The sequence below is a fragment of the Pyxicephalus adspersus genome, chromosome 2 (assembly GCF_032062135.1).
Source record: "Pyxicephalus adspersus chromosome 2, UCB_Pads_2.0, whole genome shotgun sequence".
NCBI lineage: Eukaryota > Metazoa > Chordata > Amphibia > Anura > Pyxicephalidae > Pyxicephalus > Pyxicephalus adspersus.
In genome coordinates, this window is record NC_092859.1 from 93,552,629 (window position 1) to 93,578,656 (window position 26,028).

Genomic DNA, 26,028 nt, shown 5'->3' on the forward strand with positions numbered 1-26,028 from the left:
TTCTTTCCAACATAATTTTTTTAATTTGAGAAAAAAAAATACAACTCTTTAAACATGGCCTACAGTTTTATTAGGAAGACAAACATTTCTGCAAAGCATAATACTGGCATCAAATAATAAACGAATTTGAAATATCTGGATTGTTGTGTCAATACTTGATGTTTCATACCAGGAAATATCAAGCATTTACAGTAATTGTTCGCCACATGTACTTCAACTGGAAAAAAAACTATAAACCATACGAAGAATAAAATGAATAAGTTATTTAGCTTAGAAGAACAGACCAACCTATGTTCAGTGCAAAACTCTCATAACGAGGTATTAAGATGAAAAAAAAAAAAAAAGATCACATGTACACAATAGATGATAAAACCTTATGTGTAATATACTTCTCCCAAAAACAGTTATTAATTGTGCAATAATATTATTGATAGAAACTTACACAATTTATTGTGTATAGAAAAAAAAAGAGGAACATTATTTTTGATATTTTGGAATTTCCTTCCATCAAAAGGCATTACCCAAAGGATAGACAAAATATTGCTATGTCTCCAAAACGCAATAGTGCACATAAATGTCCGAAAATAATGGTGCAAGAAAAAAAAGATGCAAATATTTTTGCAATAAAATACTAGTCATCAACACTACTCAAATATGAATTTTCTACAGTTGGTACCTTGAAGAGAAAAAATAATAAAAACAAGAACTGTTAAACCATTACTACAAACTTTCATCCAGTTTTTCGCAGCAGTAAAAATTTCTAAAATGCAGGAGTAAGAAAATAGCAAACTTTGTAAACGTTTCATTGTTCTGGGTTAAGTCTGTTTCTTGTTATTGGCAATAGAGCCATACTGGCATTGGAAATTCTTTAGGACTAGTTCAGCTTAGCAGGAGAATGGGATCCTCAAACTCATAGAAAGACATTGAGCCGGTCTGACTCTCTCCAGAGTCAGAATCATAAGGAGTGTCTGGCAGCTCGCAGAATGTGTACGCTAATTGTTCATCTTCCATTTCAGATCTGGCACACGAAGGGCTGGAGTATTCCTCTTCTCCAACATAATTGAAATCTTGAGGGATGTAAAGCATATCTGGATAGTTCCTTGTAATCAGATCACTTGTAGTTTTTAGTGATGTTTTTCTAAATGCCATGAGATGCATGTGTGAAAATTTGGAGTAGGTCATTCGTTTGAAACCAAGAGATTCAATGGCAATTTTCCAGCTCTTCATCATCATTGCATGACGATTCTGATGAGAAGAATCTGGGGTAATAATGAGCAGCAAACCATTTAGTGTAAGTAGTTCATGAGCTTTCTTACAGCAAATCCATCGCTGGTAACGTGATGGAAAGTAGGACAGAAGTAGGGAAAATACAACTACATGGAACAGTTCAGCAGGAAGGTAATCTATGGGATTTTTTAGCTGTTTCAGAAAGGCCTCAATGGCATCGGGGGCAAGCTGAAGTGGCCTCTGGATCTGCAAATTCAGAAAGTCACATTTGTAGACAGTCTAAAAAATTTAGGAAAGAAAAAGAAAAAAATTAAAAATTACACCAATTGTTGCCACTGCCTAGATTGTCGTGCATTTTTCTATGTTTTAAAAATAATGTTTTATTCTTAACAGGACAATAGAATAAAATGTACACTTATCTACAGCAATGATAGATTTTTCATTAAAAACAGATCACAGTAAAAAAAAAAAAAAAAAATTTGCAAGACAATATGAAAAGAAAGCCTTGCTTGTTCTAACAAAATATGTATTATTTGACAAAATTATTGATTAAGCAACAGGCCCATAGAAGAAATGTAAAAACTGCTTTGGTCCAAAAAATATACAGGCATGAGAACTGAAATGGTTAACAAATCATAAATACCATTCGAGATTTTGAATTATTACAAAAAAGGTTAGAAACACTGGTTGTTTTGGTATGCAATCTCAAAACGCTACACTATATTTTAGCAAAAACAAATAGATCAATGATGTACACTATTATGTATGCATGACATTCCACATTATTGCTATGCCCACACCTGTAATTAGACACAGAGGCAGGGTCATCTAAACCCTAAAATGAGTTATTACCTCAACAGCAGGCACAATATCGATACCAACAGCCAGAAAATCTTCATATTTTACAAATGGATTATAGCAACTTCCTACATCAAGTAGTCTGATCTTCCCAGGAAGGTGAAACCTGTTAAGGAAAATTATTTATTAAACTTGACGCCAGTGGTGTTTCTGAAAATTCAGTGATCACAAAAATCTAGATCATTTTGCTGAAAATAGTTGGTAAATCAAAATGATAAAATCTTAAGGAGATTATATAGAGTAAAATGAATTGCCAATTTTAGTTGAGTTCTGCATCCATATTTGTGAATATTTTGGGTTTAACTATCAAAAAGTATCCACTTGTTGAATAGTATGGGATATGTAATGTCCCCCAAAAAATTTAAAGGAAAGAATTTATAACAGTGTTCAAAGTACAAGCTGTCTTGTATAGTACAAAATGTAGTGGTGCCTTCAAATGTACACATTCACATGAGTACAAAAGAGTTTTTTTTTTTTTTTTTACATTGAAAGACATTTTTTGCACAAATACCATCAATGTTTTTTCTGCCCCAAAAAACTGGCCTTAGATTATGTTTGGGACATGGTACTATGGTAAGGTCATTAGACTGTGACTATATCTATCATTATATTAAGAATTAATGCACCATGTACAATATTACCCACTACATTATGCACTGTATACATGTACTGTATGGTGCATTCTTTGGAGTACTGCACTGTGTATGTTAAATACTCTGCAATACTGTACACACTGTAGTGTACTTTCTATATCCTGGATGTACACTATTGAAAGTAGAATTGCAGGCATTACAAATCATTATACATCCACATTACAATGTAAGTGCATAAAAGGCAATATCTGAAATAAATGCTAGGCAGAACACATATTATGAGTTCCTGGGGGGTCTTAGGCCGCATCAAAACCGGTATGAGGGGTGCAATAAGTAAGTTACTGAGTACAATTCTCTCAACTATAGCCTACAACAAAATGGCAAGATGAAAAAATCTGGAAATATTTTTTTTTATATTTTTTTTTGTTACTGGGCCATCAGCACCCCCATTTTGTAGGAGTTAGCTGTGGATACTGTACATCTGGGCTACATGAGGAGGAGGAAGGTTTTCAAGAAATGAACTAAGAATGTAAGGGGCGAAAATAACACCATTTCATTACAGGGTGGAGGTAGAACAACTACTTTTTTCAAGGTTCCAGTATTTTTAAAAAAAGAAAATATATAGAATTTGTGTTTCTTAAATATGTTCTTTTTTTAAATTCCATTATCACACACGCTGACAAAGCAATGAACTATGGTATGTGCCAAGCAATCAGTCTCTGGAGCGTTTACAAAAGTTCATACTAAAAATGAATACCATGTCTTTATTTTATTACCAATAATAGTGGAAAATGAAAACAGGAACACATCTTTTTAAACTGTATAAAACATAGCTCTGTATATTAGGCAGGACATGCTTGTCACAGTGTTTGAGTTACTTTACGTTTATAGAGATACAAAAACATAAAAAAATATGACATAAATAAATTTACAATTCATCTGCCCACTTGCTAAAACAAGTAGTCAAGCAGAGACAAATGCTCCGATTTACTGTTACTATTCCATATTAGATAGCTGTACAAAGCCAGTACAACATTTGATTTCTATATATTTTTTGGCACAATTCAAATAAGCTAATGTTTATCAAGACTTTATTACATGCATTGTAGGAAAATTAAATTTTGCATGTTATTTTAAACTATTTGCATCAGTGTATAATATATATAATAATAAAAAAAAATAATGACACCCCTGCGTGTGATTTAAGCTGCCTAGACTGGAAGTTCCAAACAGCAACTATTGTCTTCATTTCTGTTTAGAAAGTTTTTTTCCCCAAACTGAAAAAGTGATTTAGCAATATTGATATGTTCCCTACTTATTTAGCTCCAGTTGGAAATCAAATGATACACGGATTAAAATGTATAAAAAAAAGGTTAAAATACTATTATTTCCTAAAAGTAAATTCCAAAGTTTTTTTTGCTATTAATGCCTTTAACAATTTAAATATGGAAATGCTTAGAACACTTCTTAACTGGTCTCTTTTGTCCATTATGCAATGCTATGGCTAAAAGTTAAATTGATTTTTTCTATGTACTGTACAATATGTTGTGTTCATGATGTTGCACTTTGATCATACAGAATTTATAATGAAGTGCAATGTTTATTCTGATAAATAAGCAAAATTTTCATCTCATCATAGCACAGATCCAAAATGACATAAAAACAGAATGCAAAATGTCATATGTAATTTAGTGAACTAGTTTATTTTAACTTTAAGCATTGAATGGTAATGATAAAAAGTACCCAATGTAGCAGTAGTTTGCATAATGTCTTAATCCACTGAGGTTTTCTCTTTTTAAGAATGGTCATAGATATGTTGGTGGCATCCTTGACGAGACTAAGGCTTTAAGAGTCAGTAAAGAGATAGGGGTGCGCATGTGCGGGATCGGCTGATAGATGCACTGGCTCCGCTCTGTGAGGGGAAATCAAAGGATTTTTACAAGCTCATCCGCCGGCGTTTCAAGTTCCCACCACCTCCTCCTGCTCCCCAGATCTTCAGGGCATGCAGAGGTGACTAAATAAATGACCTCCTGCAATAGGAGGGGGCCAGGCAAGCTGACTGCTAAAGCTGCCTTGCTGAGAGCTGGAGGCAAGATGGCGTCGACCAGCTCTACCTCAGACCACGCGGCCGCTGCACCGGACGATGTGAGTGAGTCGGACAAGTTCTTGGATAGCTTTCTCTCACAGTCCTAACAACAACCGCCCTCTGTGCAAGATAATATGCTGGAAAAGTTTAAAGTGCTGCTACATACAGCTTTTGGATGCCACATCTAAGAAAATCACTAACCACTTCACTAAAAAGCTTGGTGTCATCGCCAATATAAACGACCTCAAAAAGAGACTGGAGAGAATTAAAAGCAGTTGAAAGTAGTAACTCAAAAGCCCGGTGCTGCTGTTTTTGTTTTTTTTCTTCTGCCCTTTTTGGAGATTAGTAGCTACTTCTAGGCCTATTGTAAACTATCATTATATGTATCATATTATGTACCACACCGCACAGTTCAGCTGTGAACATCGTATGGATGATGTGTTCTGGAGGGCCATGAAGAAGACCTGGACCACCTGAAACAAGAAATACAGGTATTGCATTACAAATTGGAGGATCTACAAAACAGATCCCACCGCTCAAATTTGAGAGTTAGGGGGCTGCCTGAGTTCATAGTGGATTTAACTTCCTTAACTCAACTTGTGTCCTGAGTAATCGATTGAATGCTTAGAGTTCGAGCGGATTCACCATACGCTAGCCAAGCCTAGACCCGATGGCCCCCCCAGAGACATTCTTGTTAAGCTCCACTACTATAGGTCTGAAGATAAATTGCTACAAGTTGCATGTGCTAAAGAGCCCCTGTCATTCCAGGGTCATCCTTATCAGCTCTTTGATGACTTGGCTCCATCCACTATCCAGCGATGTAGAGAACTTAAAACCTATCTGCGCATTCTACAAGACCTGAAAATTGCAAATAGGTTACCCTTTTAAGTTAATACTGCCCTTTAATGGGAGAAACCAAGTGATCAACTCGGTTTCAGAAGCTCTTGAATGTTTTAGATCCCTGGGCCTTCCTTTGCCATCTTTGACGGATGAACCTGAGCGGAAATCCTCGCCCCTACATACCCCAGGACAACACCGTCAGCACCTTCACAATCGCTAAGAGCACCAAGTCAGGACCTCGTCCAAAGCTGTGGGTCGTTCCAGTCAGCAGGATAAAGTAACCTGAAGCTAACTTCTGCATATCTACGTTGGTCCTTTTTTATACTATCGGTTTCACCCTCAAACCGTCGGGGCCTTATTTGTTGGGTTTCGTTACTCATCTGTTGTTGTATCCAGCCTGTTCCCGTGACCCTCTGATCCTCCACCGATTACTGGAAAATGGAGAACTTTGATCTGATCGCCCGGAGTCGTAAGTTGGCGGACAGTCATATTGTTCAATGCTGGAGTTTCTTATTTGTATTTTAGGCCTAGAACCATGTTTCCATGTTTACCTAATACTCAAGTGCCAGGAAAATGTAATGTTACAATAGTCTTACCAAGTTGCCTTATTTTCCCTCACAGTTGTCACTGTACACTCTGGGGGAAGACACCTGGAGATGTACTGGGGCTAATCGGGATATTCCTGATTCACCCTCGTATGTTTGTACTTATGTCACTTCTTGGGCCACTAGAGTCCCCCCCCTTCTTTGTTGTTTCTCCTGCACGGTCATCCAACCCCACCCCTTGGGTCACCGACACTCACTTGTTGTCCTATGCCTGTGACTATGCCTGGTTTGAGAGATCCTACCCTGTTTGCCGATTTCCATTCTCTCCCTTAATGTTCAGGGTATGAACTTCCCCATGAAATGGTCCCAGGCTTTTCGTCACTTTCACTCCTAGAGATAAGATATGTTGTGCCTCCACAAAAAAAACTTTTCCTCCACCCTCCTGCCCCAGGTACCTTCATGGCTTCTACCCCGTGGTGTATTTTGCTAATGCTTCAGTAAAACAAAGAGGTGTCCTTATTGGTTTCGCAAATCAGTGACCTTTACTGCAGACAAACAAATTGTGGATCCGGAGGGACGCTTTCTCATCCTAGTGGGTGATCTAAACTATTTCATGCTTAATCATACCCCTGAGGTTTCGACCAAAACCCTCTGGGCTGCCCATAAGGCTGTTTTATACAGACAGACTCCCAGATCAAGAAACAAAGACTGGCGCGAATATCGCAGCTTGAGAGTGATTACGCCCAAACCAGATACTGATTTACCCTCCTGGTCCAATTATCGCCTGATCTCCCTGCTTAACATAGACGTCAAAGCCCCTAGTCTTAACCAGGGAATAGATAGAGTGATAGATCAGGACCAAATTGGCTTTATCCCTAAAAGGCAAGCGGTACCAATATACGTTGTGCACTTCATCTAGCACACCACGCCCGCTCAAAGGGGGTACCCGCATTTTTTCTTAGCTTAGATATCAAGAAAGCCTTCGATTCGGTGCAGTGGTCATACCCCACCTATCTTTTAGAGGTGTGGGGCTTTGGTCGACATTTCCGTAGCTGGGTGGCCGCATTGTGAAATTCCCCCAAAACGTTTATACAATACATGGGAGATAGGTCTACCTTTTTTCCCCAAAGGCAGGGGAACCAGACAAGGCTGCCCGCTGTCGCTGCTATTCTTTGCGCTGGCAATGGTGATACTATTGGAAATAAAGCACATAAATTGAGTCTCTTCGCTAGGAACACCGCTTCCGCCACTTGAGGGTGTTTATAACTGCGACCTATGAATTTGTATATCCTGCCAACATCCCAGAGCTAGCCCGCCAACTTGTTTCTCTACCGGAATCTTGGAAACAATACCAGATTTCTTGGTTAGGACGCATAGCGCCTGTCAAGATGACTTGGCTACCTAAGCTGTTGTACCATATGAGGGTCTTACCAGTAAATATACCAACAACTACTCTCAAGGTCCTGCAGAAAAGAATGCGGTCATTTATCTGGAACTCAAGCAAGCCTCGCATCCCACACCACACTATGTTTCACTGACGGCGTCAGGGTGGCTTGTCGTTACCTCACCTTCCATAATATTACACTGCATCTCAAATAGCACCCCTAACAGCCTACCATGTACTGTTGAACCCTCCTCATTGGGTCACTATTGAACAGGTCCCCTCCAGAGTACGTCTGCCTGTCTCCAATCTGCTTCTAAAACACTTGGGATGCAGACTTGGAACTTAGCTAGACAACTAGCTGGCCTGGCCACCAATTACCCCCCACTATCATTTTTAGTGGGCAATCCCGTTCCCGCCTGGGTATGAACGCTCACAGAGCTTTCATTGGTGGTTGGGGAACAACCTTTATAAACTTTCACAATTTCTGGGGCTGCGATGCACCTTCACCTTCAGGGTGCAATATTATTGATAAATTAGTAGACAACCCGGGTATGGTAAATTTTTGAAACATGGGAGTGCACAAAGTCCAACGTCACAATCAGGACAAGAGAACCTGTTTTCCTTTCTGATCTTCTGTCCACTGTCATCTCTCTTTAGGCAACAAACCACGCACATCCTTGTAGGTGCTTGCTTTTTCTCGGTTGGTGGGATGTAGTCTGTGAAGTAAAGACCAGTCAGGCGGGTTGACAACTGCAACAGCATGACGTGCAGGTCTATTCACAGCCATTGATGGTGTTTGGTGGTTCATGACAATACATTTGGAAACTTTCCAAATTAAGTCAGAATGACTCACAGGCCTGTCACTCTTTTGCTTGTAGAGAATGTAGGCATTCCACAATGTAGGCATTGCTCAACAAGATACCCAAAGATCTTTTTATAGTATTTCTTTTTCCGTTTCCTCATTGCTGGGTAGAATGTCATTGCTTGATGAGCTCTGTCAACACCTCCTATTGTGTTATTGTAGTCTGTCACTACTTGTGGCTTCATGATTTCTTTCCCACCTTTTGTTGGTACCATAACAGTGGAGGCATTATGAACCGTACCCATTAGGTACACATCTTTCTTGTCACGCCATCACAGGGCCATCATTTTGCCTTTCTGCCAGGTAACCAATTCTCCTGTCTTCAGCTTCCTTTTTGCAAACATTAATGGCATGTTGCACCGGTTAGCCCTAGCAGTTCCATATGCATCGGTTTTGTGTTGCAGAAGAAACTCAAAGTTCAGGAGAAGTATAAAAGTTGTTGGTTGTGGCACAATAGCCCTGATTTAGCAATGGCTCAATGAGTGAGAGAACAGATGCTGCCATCCCATAGTTGCTGTATTTTGGGTTAAATATTGTTCCTATTACAGTGTATAGGACTGAATTCAAAATGTAGCCAGTTGATGATTCACACAGCATGTAGGATTGTACGCCAAATTGTGCTCTCTTTCACTTGACTATCTTCTATGCTGATGTCTTTTTTTTCTGGCACAAAGGTCATTAGAATCATTTGAGATACTTCCCAAATTTTCTAGAGTTTTGGTGCAGGATGAGTAGTTTCATCAAATTATTTGTTGTTTGCGAAGTCTAAATATTTCATGATCAGGGAAAATCAGTGCTCTGACATGACTGTGCCAAGGAATGGAGTGGCAAGTATTTTATTAGTAGACCAATACCACTTCTGCAGGGGTTTGCCCACCACTCCCTAAAGTATCACTAAGCCCCGAAATAGCCAAATGTCCACTTTGGTCACTGGTTCACACTTTCTGTCACTTGCAAACCTCAGGTCTGGAGCAGCTAATTGTTGTGCAGCGTAGTTGTCTCAGCAACTATTTTTTCAATAACCTCATTGGTCAGGAACAATTGCAGGTATGCCAAGGGGTAGTTGCGTTCAGCATCAATTTTCACACCAGGTGCTCCAGTAAATGGAAATCTTGGGCCCTGAGCTGAACGAATCGTCACTGTTTTTACTTTTACCGTCACTGTCTGATGACAAGTTTCTTGGTGAATCACTATGGCTCGATTCCACAAGTGATTCAACAACACTATCGCTGCTTTCTAGCTGTTCAAGCTTTTGCACTGTTGAGACGCCTTATGGAAGCCTTGGATGCGGTCAAGTCTCCAGTAAGAAGTCAGGGACATCCAAGGTCAGAGACAAATGTTAAAATGAGGAAAAGGGGAAAAGGTTCAAGCAAAGGTCAGACCAAGGCCAGGGCTGGTAGTGAACAAACTGTAAACTAGAGCACTGGACGAAGCTGTTGGATGCATTATTAGTACTTTTGAATTTATTATTTTTTATATTTCATATTATATTTCATTGTGATCAATGATTTAAAACTAGATTACAATTTAATCTTTTAAATTTACTGCCACACCCCCCAGCGTACCGACGCTTCACGCATCACATCAATCAAGCCGTCGATGTGATGCAGAAGCCGGCCAGAAATCACTGGAGGATGTTGGCTCAGTGTTACCATATTTGGTATGAAAAAAATTCACCCCCAGCCACACTTGGGAATACCGCCGGGGGAAGGGGGGGATGTTAAAGAATTTTTTGAAGCCATTAAATTTTCAGTTTTCCAAACGTGTATATTTCTGTTAATCAATGCTAAACAAAGAGCAAATTTAAAGTCTATTTGATCAGTGATCTATTACAGTAAAACATGGGGTTACTGTAGAACTTTAGGTACATGGGACAGTCGTATTTGATCATTACATGAATCAGCTAGTTTAGTTTATTGGCTGTTCTTTCAATGCTTGTCTAATGATTTGTATAAACAAAGTGCTCCCTACATACTTTGTTGTTTATCCCAGCAGTTTTTAGACACTGAATCACTGACAAGGTTAACCAGTGAATCATCTACCAATCTTTTTATGTTACACAATAACAAAAATATAGAAGAGCAACCCTAGCCTAACAGCTGTGAGACATAATTTTACCTTTGCTACCAGTCTGCGTTTTTTTAAAGTGCTTTGATAAAATTATAAATAAAACTTACATGAAAGTGAACAATAAATATATACTTACTCCTGATTTGGTGTGTTGCCATTTGTGTTGGTAAGCCCGGAAGCAAGCAAGTCTTCACAAGAAGCAGACTGATGATTGTTTAAGGCTGCTCTCCTTGCATCTTTTTCAAGCGCTTTTCTCTTACCTCCATTGAAGAAATATTCCTGACAAACACTATGAGAACAAGATTACATTTGTAAAAGCTTGTCATTCTTTACAGATAAAAAAATTATACAAACATGGGTGAACTTTAAGCACAGGAAACATCATCATTCAGTAATAAATGGCTGGAGTTCCACTTTTTTAAAACCATTTCAGATTTCAGCACATTCATTTGAACAGATTCTTAGGGTAGCTACAGTTAAAAATGTCAGACTGCAGTTTGCAGTGGCACATTGAGATAAAGATCTAACTTTGTGGGGACATATCATCTTGTCTGCTGAATCCAAGATCAAACTGCTTGGCCATAATAATCATAATTATGTTTGGAGGAAAAGGGTACGGCTTTTTCTAGAACAAAGTATACCAATCCAACCATGAAGGAAGGGGTGGGAGCACTTTACAAAATAGATGGCATCATGAGCAAGAACCATTTGTAGATTTATTGCAGCAACTTTTTAAGAAAGCTCAAGAAGGAATTCTTTGTTACAAATGTGTCTTCCAAATAGACAAAAGACCCCTTATTTACCTCCAAAGTTGTGGTAAAATGACTTCAAAACATCAAGGTATTACAGTGACCATCACAAAGACTTGACCTCAATCCAATTGAAAATACGTGGGCTAAAATTTCAGCAACGTATTGTAAGAAGCTTGTGGCAAGTTACACAAAATGTTTGGGTTAATTTAAACATGTTCAAGGCAATGCAACCATATATTTAAGTGAAAAATCTGTCTTTGAACATTATTGGAAGACAATACTTTTGCCCTGCACAAAGCTGAGGTCTTAAACGACATGCCAATTCTATAGTTTTAGTATAAAGTCTGTGGAGGGCTATAAAGTAAGATTTAAATGCACAGTGAACAGGACTACATGTGAGTGGAGTAATGTGGAATAAATGTATAAGTGCAACCATCTTACTAAGAACATTTCTTTCATTAGTAATCAGAATTTTCCTGGGGAGGAGATCTGTCTATCTATGGCAAATCTATTGGTATTCTTCTTACTTGCTAGATTGAGAGAATATAATACAGTAAACTTTTTCTTTTTTCAATGTCAATACATTGAAAATAAATTTAAACGGTTCATATGGCTCGCACACAACCTCACTTAAAAAAAGTCCTGAACTACATTTACATTAAGATAACCATGTGTGACTGACTGATAAAAGCTAATGGAGAGAAATGTGTTTGTGTTGCCCACAGCAATCAATCCACATCCTTCCTTTCATCAATAGCATTTACCCAGAAGACATTTCTGCCTTTAGAGTTACTTATTTGCATATATATTTCACAGGGAGTAATGAACTTTTATCGCCAATGACACGTCTTTCATTATCTTTTAAGCTGTGCAGAAAACAGATTTTGACTGGATTCTGAAGGAAATTCCCTTTTTGGAACAAGGTTTTCTTTTAAAACAAAGAAAACACCAATCTGGGTATATATATTTTTTTAAATGCAACTTGACATGGACATTTACGTGCACATGTGGGTCTTGATCTGTGCTGCAACAATAAGAACAAACACAGTATTGAACTTCATATAGAACATGTAGAATAGTTTCTATTCAGACAACAGTTCTTCAGTGAATAGTAAGGAGGGTAAAGGATGTGTTTTTGGCATTCTAAGATTATTCTGATACTATATACACAATCAGTGCAATTGTTTAAAGGGTATCTGTACTAATGTCATAACCAGTCAAGTGACTGAATGCCTAGGCCTGTAGGGGCAACTATGTCATCTGTTTACTGCATGCAGGAGAAAAGCCATTTCTTCCCTATTTACCATGCACTAGAAATTGCTTGGTATAACGGCTGTAAAACTGTTTTTTTTCTGTGTAAAGAATAGTTGAGCTGTGTAAGAAACCATACACATACACACTAATTTGTCACCTCTGTTATAGCTTTAACATAACCAATAATGTGAAGGCTGAGCCCGCAAGGAGAAAAAAAATATTTCGGTACAGCTGCCTTAAAGTCTTTCTAACATGTTGCTTAAAAGAGAAGTAGTTACCTCTAGCCATTGTAACCACTAAAATTTCACAATAAAAAAACTGCGAGTAGGCAGGATTTTATTGCAGATGTGACAGACGAAGCCTTCTGCAGAAAAACATATTTATCTGCCTGTCCGTAATCTTTTTTTATTAGATATTTGTTCTGTGACAGGAAAAAAAAAGTAAACTGCAGCAAACTAAGGAATAAACCTATTCCTGGAGAGGTGAGGTATTATAACATTTTTACATTCATACATTAGTGGAGCCCAGATTTCTGCATTGCAACAGTGCTTAAGAATATGCAAATTAATAGTTACCCAAGGCACCATTCAATTCGGCCTTCTCCTTCACACTTCTTAGCCCAGTGATTACCCGCCAAGTTTTTCATTGCAGCAGCGTATTCAAAAAGTTTCTCTTCATCTTGACAGTGTTCTTTCCATATTTTATCAAAGTCTCCAGCTACAAATAAAATACATTTTTTTTGTAAAACAACTTGACTATAAAATACTTGTATTAGTTAAAAAAGTTAACAGCTACTGCAGGAAATAAAAAAAAAATAAGGGTTCACCATAATAACAAAGGGTTTGTTTTGGTAACAAACCTAATCGAAGCATAGACAAGCTGTCACATGTGCTGGTTTAGATTGTGCTTTACCAACCTTTTTACTATGGGGAGCTTTCAAAGTTACTTTCAGGTCTTGGGGAACCCCTGGCAAAAACATACCCACAGCTCACAGTACATTAGCGTGATAGTCAGTATTAAGATTGCTTCTTACATTGTTGTTCTGTGGGAAGAATGTAATCCCAACAGATAGCCAAAAAGATAATTGGTTCACTGTCAGTTAAAATGACCCGAGAAGCACAAATTGCTCATGGCTCATGGAACCTCTACGGTTCCATGGAACCCTGGTTGAGAAACACTGATCAAAATGGGTAACTTCTATAAGAAATACGTATCAATCTTCTGTAAGACTTTCATTCTCTGTGTATTTTAACCTAGAAAATTACCAGAACTTCTGTAATATGTTTGTTTTTCTAACATAATTTGTTTGTTTTGGGAAAAAAATAAAAATAAAACACAAGTAAAAAATGCAGGCACATTGCTTAAATATACCTGCTGCAGCTGTAAAAGCCACCCAATACATCCAAATGTTGGGGCATTCTGGCAGGGGAAGTTCTGTAATAAATTAAATGGCTCCTCAACATACAAATGAACAAAGTTATGACCATGTGTTAGCTGTAAAGCAGCCGCCATTCGTAGCTTTATCCTGATTTTACCACACTTGAGCCCTATGAGGTAATTCAGGTCCATTGATTTTCCTGCCCTATATATGTTTCTGCTTGTTAGCAAGGCAGTTAATCACAGTGATTATTATGTGGGGAAGGACATAGCAGACCTCCAACACCACATGAAATTATGATTAGTCATGTCAAAACAGCACGTCATTTAGGTTCAGGTTTTTAAAGCTGCTGTAAATATGTGCAGCATCAGTAAGTAACTGCAAGTTATGCCGATTCTTTTTCACTTTTTCTACTAGAGACAAACGTTTTGTGAAGGTTAATCTATATCGAGGGGGATGACTTCTTTTTGTGGCATTATTTTTCAAAGTACTAGATGCTTTGCTCTGTTTTTAGCACTTTAAGTCACAGACACAAAGAAATCATACAGCGAGTGAAGTCAAAACAACTCGGCATGAACACACAATTACCAAACTGAACATATAGACTAAACAGTGGGGTCTGTAAGAAAGGTGCAAACATTGGGAGACTTTAATAATAAAGGCACCAACAGCAAACAAATGCTGTAACACAATTCACATTGCTGCAATAAGTCATAGGGCCACCGTGGGCTTTATGACTAAGTGCAGAAGTGTAAAACAGGTTAAGGCATCAATTGTCTGTTGGCACTTCTAATAATATTTAGGAAAATAATTTAGAAAAAAAAAAAAGTGTCCGGGTGTTTACATCTTGCTCACAGACTCCAATATTGTTTCTCTGAAATGGTACTGAAGTTGTGAAATGAGTGTGCCAGCCAGTGTTTAGGCTGTAGTGCTGGTAATACAGATGGTATATTAGGCACTATAATCCTTTACCGTGATCCTCTGCCTCTTCAATTCACTGCCAAAAAAGTATATTCAACGCTTTTTGTATAAGTTTTGGATAGAGTGTTGAAGATTTTATAAAAAAAAAAAAAAAAAACAGGCTCTTGGAGAGATTCTTTCACTTCCGGTCTACTAAAATGGTGGTTGCCAAAATAGGAAAATAAAAGAGAAATCTCAGTCAAAAAATGACTTAATATTTAAAAACATTGTCCCCACAACTGAAAATATCTCCAAATTCCCAAATATTATTATTTTTTTTGAGCAATTTTCACCAAAGTCACATGACATAACAAAATTAGACAGTATCTGTCACAAGTTTGGGAAATGCACTCTTCTCTTCTTTAGTATAGACTATCATTCAATGCTATCTCGATTTCATATGAAAAACATGAATAGCACTGCGTAATATGTTGGCGCTTTAAAAATACAGTTTAATAATATTAATGAACATTTTTGAGCGATTGAGAGTATTCACAGGCTTAGAGTTGAATATGAATGTTTGAGGTACTTCAGCTTTTGAAATGACAACATATGGATTGTGATGGTTTCCAGAAACCAGGACAAGTTGACAAGAAAACTGTATCACTGTTACGTATCGTCATACTATGACTGGCTGTGACTTCCCAGACCAACTACAAGGGATGATTAAATTACCAGATTATCAAGCTAACAGTATCTGAATGATCTTCAGACTCAAATAAGAACATTGTCCTAAAAGGTTAGAAGAAAGATCTAAAACCTTGACAACATTTATTTGTTAAAGCGTTGTGTGTCAAACATTTGTCATGGCTTTCTGGCAGACTTTGATAGGACACAAGACCACAATTAGGAGGTAGTGGACACATAATAATTAGACATGCCTAACACAGGGCCTTTTATAGAAGGATCAACAAGTTTATAATAACAGCTCCATGCTTTTAGTGATTGGGTTTAGTAATTGTAAAAAGTAAACGTCATGAGACTTGAGCTGACATTACTGCCTTAGGTAATGCCAAATAAGCACAACAACCAGAACTCTCAAAGCAGAAGTTTACAAAAGCAGCTTAACTATTTTCCTATTATTATTTCATCCCCTTTTATTTTGCTTCATTTCTTTCACGTATGCATAGCTACAAATGTTCCTTGGAATACTGGACTGGCTTTCTTACTCTTACAGGTGCATGTTGTACATTACAGCAGACTCAGTTTTCACTTAAACTAGAGATGGTGGTTTACATTTTGTACACTTTTAAGCATAAGTTTTCTAAATCATCTAGTCTGGCTTTAAATATGATTTGACCAGAAGCTTACAACATATTTCAGGATAATCCCTCTCCCAATCTCCCCGATTTATTAAAGCTCTTCAAGGCTGGAGACGATACACTTTCATCAGTGATGCTGAATGATCCAGCAAACCTGGAATAGATCTGGTCCAGGATTGAACATATTTGCTAACAAATAGCAAATGACTTAAGAAATCCTATCCAAGTTTGCTGGATCACCCGGCTTCACCAATGGAAGTGTATTCTCTCCAGGCTTAGAGAGCTTTAATAAATCAACCCAATGTAACAACAATAAGATGTCACTTGCCATTCCCATACTGACTGCATTATTAGTAGATCATCGTGCATTTGAAAACGATCTGCATTTGAAACAGTTCTCAACTATTTTCCTACCATCACTTGGAGCCCATCCAGAGCTATGTGGTCCATTTATAAGGGGGTCAAAGTAGGCTGGGTTAAGGCAGCTCATTTGGTGTCCAAACAAACGAAACCGTTTAAAAAAAAAAACAAACACATCATTTTACAGTGCAACAAGTTACTGTGTGTTTAAGTAGGTGCATATAAATTTTAATAAAAAGGGTGAAGCCCCTTCCAACACATGCAAAATGCTTTGCTTTACTAGTAGGTCTAAATGGGTTCCTATCATATTCATAACAAAACTTGGGACAGAAAATAACTTGCTGCAATGAACAAACAAAAGGGGGTACCTTGTAACAGTTTACAAGCACAACACTGAACAATCTATACAAAACCCAACAGTTCAGAAATATTTTACAAATTAGTTCCATGAAAAATGATAATAAGATCAGGTTTCATGTAACTGCAAACAGAATTCAGACATTTGCATCACATGATACTGAGGTATAAAATGCAATCCAACAAAAGAGTTTGCCGTCTTATCGGGACACAGACTGCTTTGCAAATGACTAATTAATGAAGTCAGCGATGCATGGATAATACTAAAATGGCTGCCAAATTACTAACAGATGCTTTCAAATGAATACGCAAAACAAAAAAGATATTAAACCTTATCTTACAACCTAACATTCAGAGTATTGGTCCATGGAACAATTCAGCTAGAATACGGGTAGCACAAAATAAAAATTAAATACAAAAACATTTCTGGATAACAAGTTAAAAACTTTGACATTGAAAGTGACTTTTTGCTCACAATCATGGACAACTCAAACGGAAAATTTGTTCTCCCCGTTTGCGTGGGTTTCTTCTGGGCACTCTAGTTTTCTCCCAAAACATGCAAGTAGGTAGATTGGCTTCCCCCCAGAAATTGGCCTTAGACTAAGATATTGGCATATAACTATTGTAGGATAGTGAGCACCTCTGAGGGATAGTAGGTGACATGACTATAGACTTTGTAAAGTAAGCATACATATTAAAGAAGTTAACATCAGTTAAAACTGCATGGCAAATCAACCAGAAGATGTATTATAAAGGCAGCTGAACCAACATGCAAATCTATGGGGCAGGCTACCCATTACGTGAATTCTTGGTTATAACTGGAAATAAGCAAACCTGCCTGGTTTCCATTCACCGGTATACACGGGAGTCCGGTTAGCCCTAAAAGATGAAAAATGTACTATTGGACAATTTACTGTGCATATTTGACTGTGGAAGGGATTTTATTTATCCTAATATTAGCCTGTCATACATACAGTAACACCCCAATGTCATCAATTTCAGTTTGATAAAAAACACACACACAGCAAGGCAGGAGCATGCTTGTAAGGATAGTCAAAATGCGGTTCCATGGGACCCTGGAAGGAGGCATAGGCATTCTAAAAAATCCTGTAGTTTGAGAAATGAAAAGGAGAAGGAGTCTGCAAACCCAGCACTCAGAAACCTGGTCCGTGATAGTCAGTAACAAGCTGTGCTTTCAACACCAAAAAAACAAAAAAAAGGAAAAATACCACCCATACAAAGGTTATTCCAAAGAGCATAACACACTTCTTATCTCTTGCAATATATTTAAAGCCTATGCATTTCAGGATCATAAGCAAGTGCTTTACAAATACTTGAGCCTACCTGCTATTCATTAGATTTAAAGATATCATCTATAGTTTCAATAAATAGTCCATGAGTTCCAGAATGAAATGAGAAATATTGAATTGCACTTGAATTATACAAAAACACATATGGGCTATTTTTTCCACGATTATAATTCTTTTTGCATTATATTGCTGTGATATATTTTTAAATAAGGCCAAAGTTCTCTGGAAGTGCTCTTTGTCAAATACTGAATGTTTATCTGTAAAACAAAGGTTTTTAAATAAAATTAAAATATACATTTTTATGTTTAACTTTTTAGTTTGAAAGCCCCCCAACATGACTAACAAGGAGCTAAACAAGGTTAGAGGAAAAGAGGAAATTTGCTGACTTGGGATAGTGAATACTTGTGTACCTGTCAGCTGGGCTCGCATCTATGCGATAACATGGCCACGAAGATGTGCACTGCCATCCGGTGGGCTCAGGCAGACAACATGGAGTGTTGTGCATTGTGGAGTGATGCACCACAAATTGGCTGCTAAGGCACACTGGGGTACCATTTAGAATGAACAGCACAGCAGTGCACCAAGCCTATTGGAAGTGCTCAGGAAAAATACCACAAAATATGCAAGTTTTTTTCCAATGCAGTTTACTCCCATCTAAAAGCAATCCTACTAATGCATCGTTATGGTTCTTTTTCCTACAACATGGGAAGAACATAATGTCTCTGTGATTAGGAGTGTATTTTATTTAATTATATTTACTTCACAAGACATTGGTTGCTAACTACAAACATGTTTATAAAATCATTTTAGTCATGCAGCTTGCTAAAGAATACAATGCAGAATAGGGAAAGTTAAAAACTGAAGATAACCATGAGCGTTTTGTGTGCACTTTAAAATGTTTACTTTATACAAAAGGATAGTAAACCCCCCCCCCTCAATGTAAAAAAAAAAAAAAAAACCATGGGACATCCCTTTCCTTCTGTCTTTGCTGAAAGCTGCATGGGAGCGCAGAGCCTCCTGGGATACTTACATCACGTATCCCAGGATGCATCGGGCTGCTGGTCTTTTACAGGCACTGTAAAAAAAAAAAAAAAAAAAGGCAAATCTCACGCATGCGCTCGGCATTTTTTTTTCTTTTTTAAGTTAGAGCAGGATACTGCGCAGTGCGAGATCAGGTGTCTAGCCTGAAGAAGATGGTAGCACGGGACTGAATCAAGGCCAAGTGTGGAGGGATCGGGGCTCTGCGGAAGTATAGGTAAATGTTTTTTTTTTATTTTATTTTTATGCCAGTTCCACTTTAAGACAGATACACTAAAAGTGACTGACATGTATGACGCACAGGTAAACAAAGTATTGTCTACAGCAAACAGAAGTTCTAAAAACTCAAAACATTCACAATCTAATAAGGCCCATGTGACAAGGTCTATAGTTCCCATGCTCTCGCAGTGTTTGTGTGCGTTTCCACATTCCAAAAATAATTCAAAAAACATACCTAGTAGGTTAAGAGACTTTTTCCCCAAATTGATATTTTCTTGTTTATCTGCATAAAAAAAAATAAAAAAAATTCAAAGCTCAGCTGTTCATGTTATAATTCACACACAAGTCAATGAGTCAGAGCAGTGACTCAGCCCCCCTCTTTGCCTGGTCACACAGGATGATTAGTGTTTTAAAGGAGGGAGACAAATTCTGCTGCTGTTACTTTTAAACAGTTTACTACATTTTTTATACATAACATACAGGGGGGAAAAAGAGCACTTTGGGGTCTGTACTAGATCCCTGCATTTCAATTTAGGTGCTGCACAGCATCAGCTTCTGTAGAAGAATTTAAAAGGGGGATTAGTGGGCATCAATAGTATTATACGGGGTTAGGCTTAAATTACCATGAAACCACACAGAGCTGAATACACAGAATCTTTATATATGGAAAACATGTATATTTATTCTAAGAAACAAGAATGTAGAAATCTACAGTGAAAAGCTTGTTTGCTTTTGGTCTTGGCTCCGAACTCTCTAAATGTAATTCCCCAGTCAAGGGATTTTGTATTAAAAATGGAAAAATCCCTTAAAACGTGAAATCTTTCTTTATAGCAGTATTTCTCAAACTTACTAAAGCCAAGTACTCCATAGGTTAAATATGTAGCAAACCAAGTAACCTCTAATGTGGCACCCACATTTTAGATTATGATTATGAAGTTAGTTATAAGTGATTCATGCAAAGTACCACCAACTTCCATAGCATTGTACTGAATGCAGTACAGGCAATAGTGTGGGCTAAGTATTAACAGTTCATACCTATACAGTAGGTAAGACAATATTCTTGTTTTTATAATACTATTGCATTTTCAGGCAGAAAAGACAAAGTTTTAATCACAAATTGATTGTTAAAAGAATAAGTGATATGAATAGATTACTTTTCATCCTTTGCATACTAATGCATCTGTATGCCTTTACTGTATTTCTCTGCAAATTCATGTTTGAGTTTGTATTGGCTTGCCCAATTTGATTGTATATTCCACTTGTTTGTATTTTGAAAAAAAAAAAATTATTAAAAAAAAATTGAAATATAAACAAATGTCTCTGCATTTGCATCTCACCCACCCAAAGGCTAAAAGACCCAGAATGCATCTTTTCTGAAAACGATAAATGACCTCCATCCCATCAACCGATTTCTATATATCCCTAATTCTGCTTCCTGTAAGATGCACATATTTGTGGTGTCCAGGCTGAGCCGCACTCACAAATCTTTTTGTAAGCACTGTTCAATCCTGGAGGAATGCCTAGGTGCCACCAAGGAGGAATAGGAACTGGGAGTGACTTCACCAAAGTAAACCATAAGAATGCTCTAAAATGTTATGTGTATGTTATGTACTGGGGGAAGCGGGGGGGTGGGGGTGGGTTTGGGTAGTTGAAATTGAAGTAGCATTCCTAATGCATGCAATTTATCATGGGCCCCTGTAAATATTTTGTGTATTGTAAGGATAATGAACAATCTTGGTTTTATAGGAAAAAAGATAAACAAGCAAAAAAAACAAAAAAAACAAAAACAAAAAAAAAAACAATAACAAAGTCCAAAAACAAACATTTCAACCAAGCGTGTTTTTGAGAAAAAAATAGCAGGTTTAAACCAAAACTAGGCATAATAAACATTTTTTAAACAGAAAGCCATAAAATAGCACCTCCTCCACCTACTCCTATCCATTTGAAGAGCAACAGAAACGGGCAGCTTTAACAGAACAATATGTTCTTTGCATGGTCAAAATATATTTCTATGTTTAAGCACTGAAAATGCAGCCTCTTCTAATTCTCATGAAGACGACAGTGACAAGGTATTCTTAGGTTTATAGCTCTACTATGGAAAAAGCTAGCTGCCTGGCTGTCATGACGTTCTATGTGCTTCAATAACTGAAGTATGCCAACTCTGCACAATGCTTATTCAACATGACAACTTGTGCACAGGATTAGCACAGCTGACTAATGTGAAGATTGAGCTAAACCTCAGGGTTGAATTTCTGTCTGAATCCCAAATAACTATTATTTGATTTTGAATTGACAGCAACTTTTATAGTTTTTTTCATCATGTTGCTTGTGGGTGTTAAGAACAGGAAAGCAATCTATCTGCATAAACCCAAGGTATCCTGTGCCATCCCCTCAAGCAATGGTCATAGCAACATTTTCCAAATATGCCCTTTAATACAAAATATAGCAACACCAACCTTCTGATCCTCAAAACCACCTACCAATAAGGGGGTGTGCTTCTAAATTCACCATAATTCTGGAAGCTTATCAGATCACTCTGCAATACAGACCGATATACTAACTAAACATACCTGCAAAATCCAAACCTCCTGAAAATAAAAAGCAACTCCCCCCCTACACAAAATTTTTCTAATGAGACCCACAGCAAACAATTCCCTGTCACTAAACAGAGTTTGGTATGTTTTTATTACTATGCAGAGGCTTCATGTATGACTAAAAGGTAACAATGGATGATGTTGCATAACACTGTTTAGCAATATTATTTAAAAGGTATAATTTGATTCTTTTAACTGTTGAATTAGTTCTTCCTGGGTGGAGAACTTTTAGAGGAGGAACAAAAAAATAAAAAAGGGACTCTGTGCAAACCATAGATGTGAGTATAAGAGGTTTGTCACCCCCAATCAATTACCTAACACTAGGTAAGCCATCAATCGGTTCATTTTCCATGGCACTTGTACTGTGATATAGGATTGTCTCTTGTTCTTATGGAAAGGGAACTTTAAAAGGTTTAGAGCAGTTCCAGCAAATTACAGTATTTTAACAATCCTATGTGGCACAGGTATGGTGTTGGCCATAGTTAAATTAATAAACGCCAAAGATGCTTGAAATGGCTACGTCACTAGTGGTGAGAATTACTTCTGTATTCTTCCTCTGGGTAAAGCTGGCATTAAACACAAAGAAATCATTTTATACAGTTTGTACTGCGGTACAGTTTTGCATGAAGTAGGCATAATTAAATAACATCCATATTCAATGATATTGTAGCACATACTGTTTCCTCAAACAAAACAACTGAAATAGAAGGTCAACCTTTTACAGTATGGTACAGTCTAGCACTTCTGTTTGCCACTACAGCACATCTGTGATAGCCTGGTCCTGGTAAAATCATAAGAATTATACAATAATCATTATATTGTCCAAAGGACAATAAACTATTTTAGGGTTTTTTTAGGGACAGAGAAGTCTCCGATCAACTTATTAAACATAACTGTTAAATCTGAGGTCTAAGACATTTAAATAAACTCATTTTAGTAGAGTAGAAATGCAGTATGTGTTCTATAGTCATGAAATGCTTGAATTACCTAGCACCTCGTCCATGCAGAAACGGGACATCCTTTTACTCTATATTAAACTTATCTGCACTGCTCGTGAGCTCCTCTGCAGCCTGCAAGAAAATCTTGCTAGGTATGGAGGAGCATGTGACCTGCTCACCAGCGACAATGCCCAGGGCCTCTCAGCCAATAGGGAGGCCTAGGATGGGTCATGTGACTTTTCCCCTGGGTTGTCATCATAGATAAATTCAGAACTGTTTTTTTAAACTTTATCTAAACACAATTTTTTTTAACTTAGAAATTGGTCCAGAGGGGTAAACCAAAGTGTGAGAACAAAGCAAAGTGTGAATGGGCCCAGCTGGTATTTTGTTTGCATCTTAGCTGCATCCCAACCATCTCTTGAAGAAGCTCCTTGTGTAACTCCAGTCAAAGCATTTCAGAAGAACCTTAACATTAACCCTGAAGCCTGGTAACACAAGACCTTAATATGCAGATGTAAACTTCTGACTGCTACCAACCAATTTTCTGCACATAAGTTGTAAAGTAAATGGACTGGTAAATCCTAATAAGAAAAGTATTGTTGGGCTAGGATCAATCATTCACATTCAACCAAGATTGTCATCATTTTGGGGTATATTTATAGTGCTAGAATGTAGTTTCACTATGCACTATGTGTTTATATAGAAGCAAGGGACAAAGCTGTCATAAAAATAGAGATCATCTCTGTTTATGCTGTCTTCGTCTCTCTCTTCAATACAAACGCATAGAGATACATTTTTTAAAACAGGGAATCTGACATTACCTGATGGGAAATAAGTTCTGCCATTAAACACATGGATCTGGAAGATTTCCACAATGAAATGTTTGATTCCCTGTTTTATAAATAAAGCTTGTAATGTTTCAACTTTCAACGTGAAACTGCATCACAGCACATCATCATCAGATACAAGGCTGTGTATGTAGTGCACTTAGTGTACCATCAGAAGGACAGAATATTGTATAAGTACAACAAAGAGGAGTTGTTGCAGACTTCAGGAGAAAGTCACAAGACAGGAGACACACTGTAGAAGTCTAACAGATCTCCGCTTCTGCAGCCACCTTCCAAATAAATGTTTTCACATTCAGTTCCTTACAGCCCTCTTAAAACAACATAAGCCATATTTGATAATTTTCTCAGAGGAAAACAAATATAAAACAAGAAAAAGCCCAATCATTTTTACCCTTACTAGGTAGGAAAAACAGACTACTTATTATGTGCAGGGGCTCAGGGGACTTTTGTCTGCATCACATAAAGGGCCTATGGTAGTCCCCACAGAGGGGCGCTCTCTACATAACAGTAGCTATGTGCCTGTCTGTACAGCATCATTCCTAATATTGTCACACAAAACAAAGACTGCTTGAACTGATAATACCTAACACTTACACTAAGGACCAAAAATGTACAAACAGCTTTACATAACTGTGTGATCTGAGAGCAGGAGTCAATATTAATCCCTGATGATGCCTGAACAAGTATGGCACTGGCTATCTGGGGAGAAGGGAAGAAGTACTGTGGTCAATAAACAGATTTAGGTTTTACACTTGCACACATACTATATCTCCCCTACTATTGTGTGTTAATTCCCCCACCTCCTAGATTGTAAGCTCTTCGGGGCAGGGTCCTCTTCTCCTGTGTCACTGTCTGTATCTGTCTGTCATTTGCAACCCCTATTTAATGTACAGCGCTGCGTAATATGTTGGCACTATATAAATCCTGTTTATTAATAATAATAATAATAATAATAATATTAGTATTATGCATTCACTCACCCTGATCAAAAACCCAACAATTAAAAAATAATTTAAGGTTAGCCTTCTTTGATTTGCATTCTGCAAACTTTTATTATATTCTGCCCAAAGGTGAAATGCTCACAGTGGCAGCAGTGTTGTGGGATGTGTGCTCCTATAGATGAGGAGTACAGGCTTCATGATGATGCCAACACACCACAACCAATCTCCAACGTCCCAACACATCTCTGCGCTTTGCACTGCACGGCATTATGGGACCTGGAGCCCTGATGGCGCTGGCTATGTCACCACCAGGAAACACACTGCCATGGATGGACAGTCCAGTAGCCTGCCAGGACCTGAATGCAGTACATGGGGTATGGGGACTGACACAAAGTTTTTTTTAAAATACACAGTAGGTGACCATGAATAAAACCAACAAAGGAACTTATAATTTCTTGTAGTTGATGTTATTTGAAGCCAGGCACCTGTGTCTGTTGTACTTTTTTGAAGTTTTGAGAATAATTCAGTGGTCACAACACAAGCTAAGTGCACATCTACCAACAAGTATGTAGTATAAGTGCCTGCTGATTGCATACAAGTGGACTGAATGGCTATGGTAGGCTCCTATATTACATAGTTTTGGTAACCCCAATATAATCTATATGGTGACCCATATGAAGACCTGTAGAGCAGCTGGAACACAATGTCAGTATAGAGAGGCCCTCAGGCCATTCTGGGACTTGTAGTTCCACGGGACGTAGGCTATAGGAAGCCCATACTACAAACATTGTACAGCACTTGTACAGAGTGTGCCACCCCTGACAAGAATAAAGTCTAAGGCCGTGTCCACTGCTCCCTGGAGTTCCTGTGATATGAATGCGGCCTTCCCCTCATACCTTCCAGATACTTCCGCCGCAGGCTCCGGTGTACACTCTTCACCACCCCGGACAGCTTCTCCTGCTCCTGTTTCATGTCTCTGCCAGTCGGGACCGACATGGGCGCCGAACTCACTTCTCTCTCACCCCCGCAAGTGCCTACACTTCTGCACTGCTCCATTGCTCTTCCCCGGTTACAAACAACAGCCATCCACACCCCCTTCACTTCTACTGGAAGGCCAGCAACAGGCACGTCATCAGGAAAGCCGGCTCACCATAGGATAGACAGGCCGAGGCCGCTACTGAGAGCTGGCATCCCCGGCATCCCTACAGATGTGCCGCAATACACAGGCGTGTACTACTGCACAATACACACTATGCTGGATGCACCAATACTGCACGCACCAATACTGCACATCACACTTTATTTATAGAGAGCTGGGTACACAATACCCTCAGATCACACACTTTATTTAT

The 26,028-nt window shown here is 38.0% G+C and overlaps 1 protein-coding gene across 3 annotated transcripts; it reads right to left on the reverse strand.

The window, feature by feature from the left end:
* On the reverse strand, window positions 1-25,787 carry SAMTOR (S-adenosylmethionine sensor upstream of mTORC1). Of its 3 annotated transcripts, XM_072401528.1 has the most exons (6): window positions 25,573-25,787; window positions 19,591-19,638; window positions 13,047-13,188; window positions 10,602-10,754; window positions 2,080-2,191; window positions 1-1,506 (listed from the first exon to the last, which is right to left on the reverse strand). In XM_072401528.1, exons 1-6 carry the CDS (start codon window positions 25,760-25,762, stop codon window positions 880-882), a joined length of 1,272 nt encoding a protein of 423 aa, XP_072257629.1. In that variant the 5' UTR covers window positions 25,763-25,787; the 3' UTR covers window positions 1-879. The 3 variants fall into 3 exon arrangements, with proteins under 3 accessions (XP_072257629.1, XP_072257630.1, XP_072257631.1); XM_072401529.1 differs by lacking the exon at window positions 19,591-19,638 and having other exon boundaries at window positions 25,573-25,785; XM_072401530.1 differs by lacking the exons at window positions 19,591-19,638; window positions 25,573-25,787 and adding an exon at window positions 16,486-18,076.
* Between the last annotated feature and the right edge of the window lie 241 nt (window positions 25,788-26,028).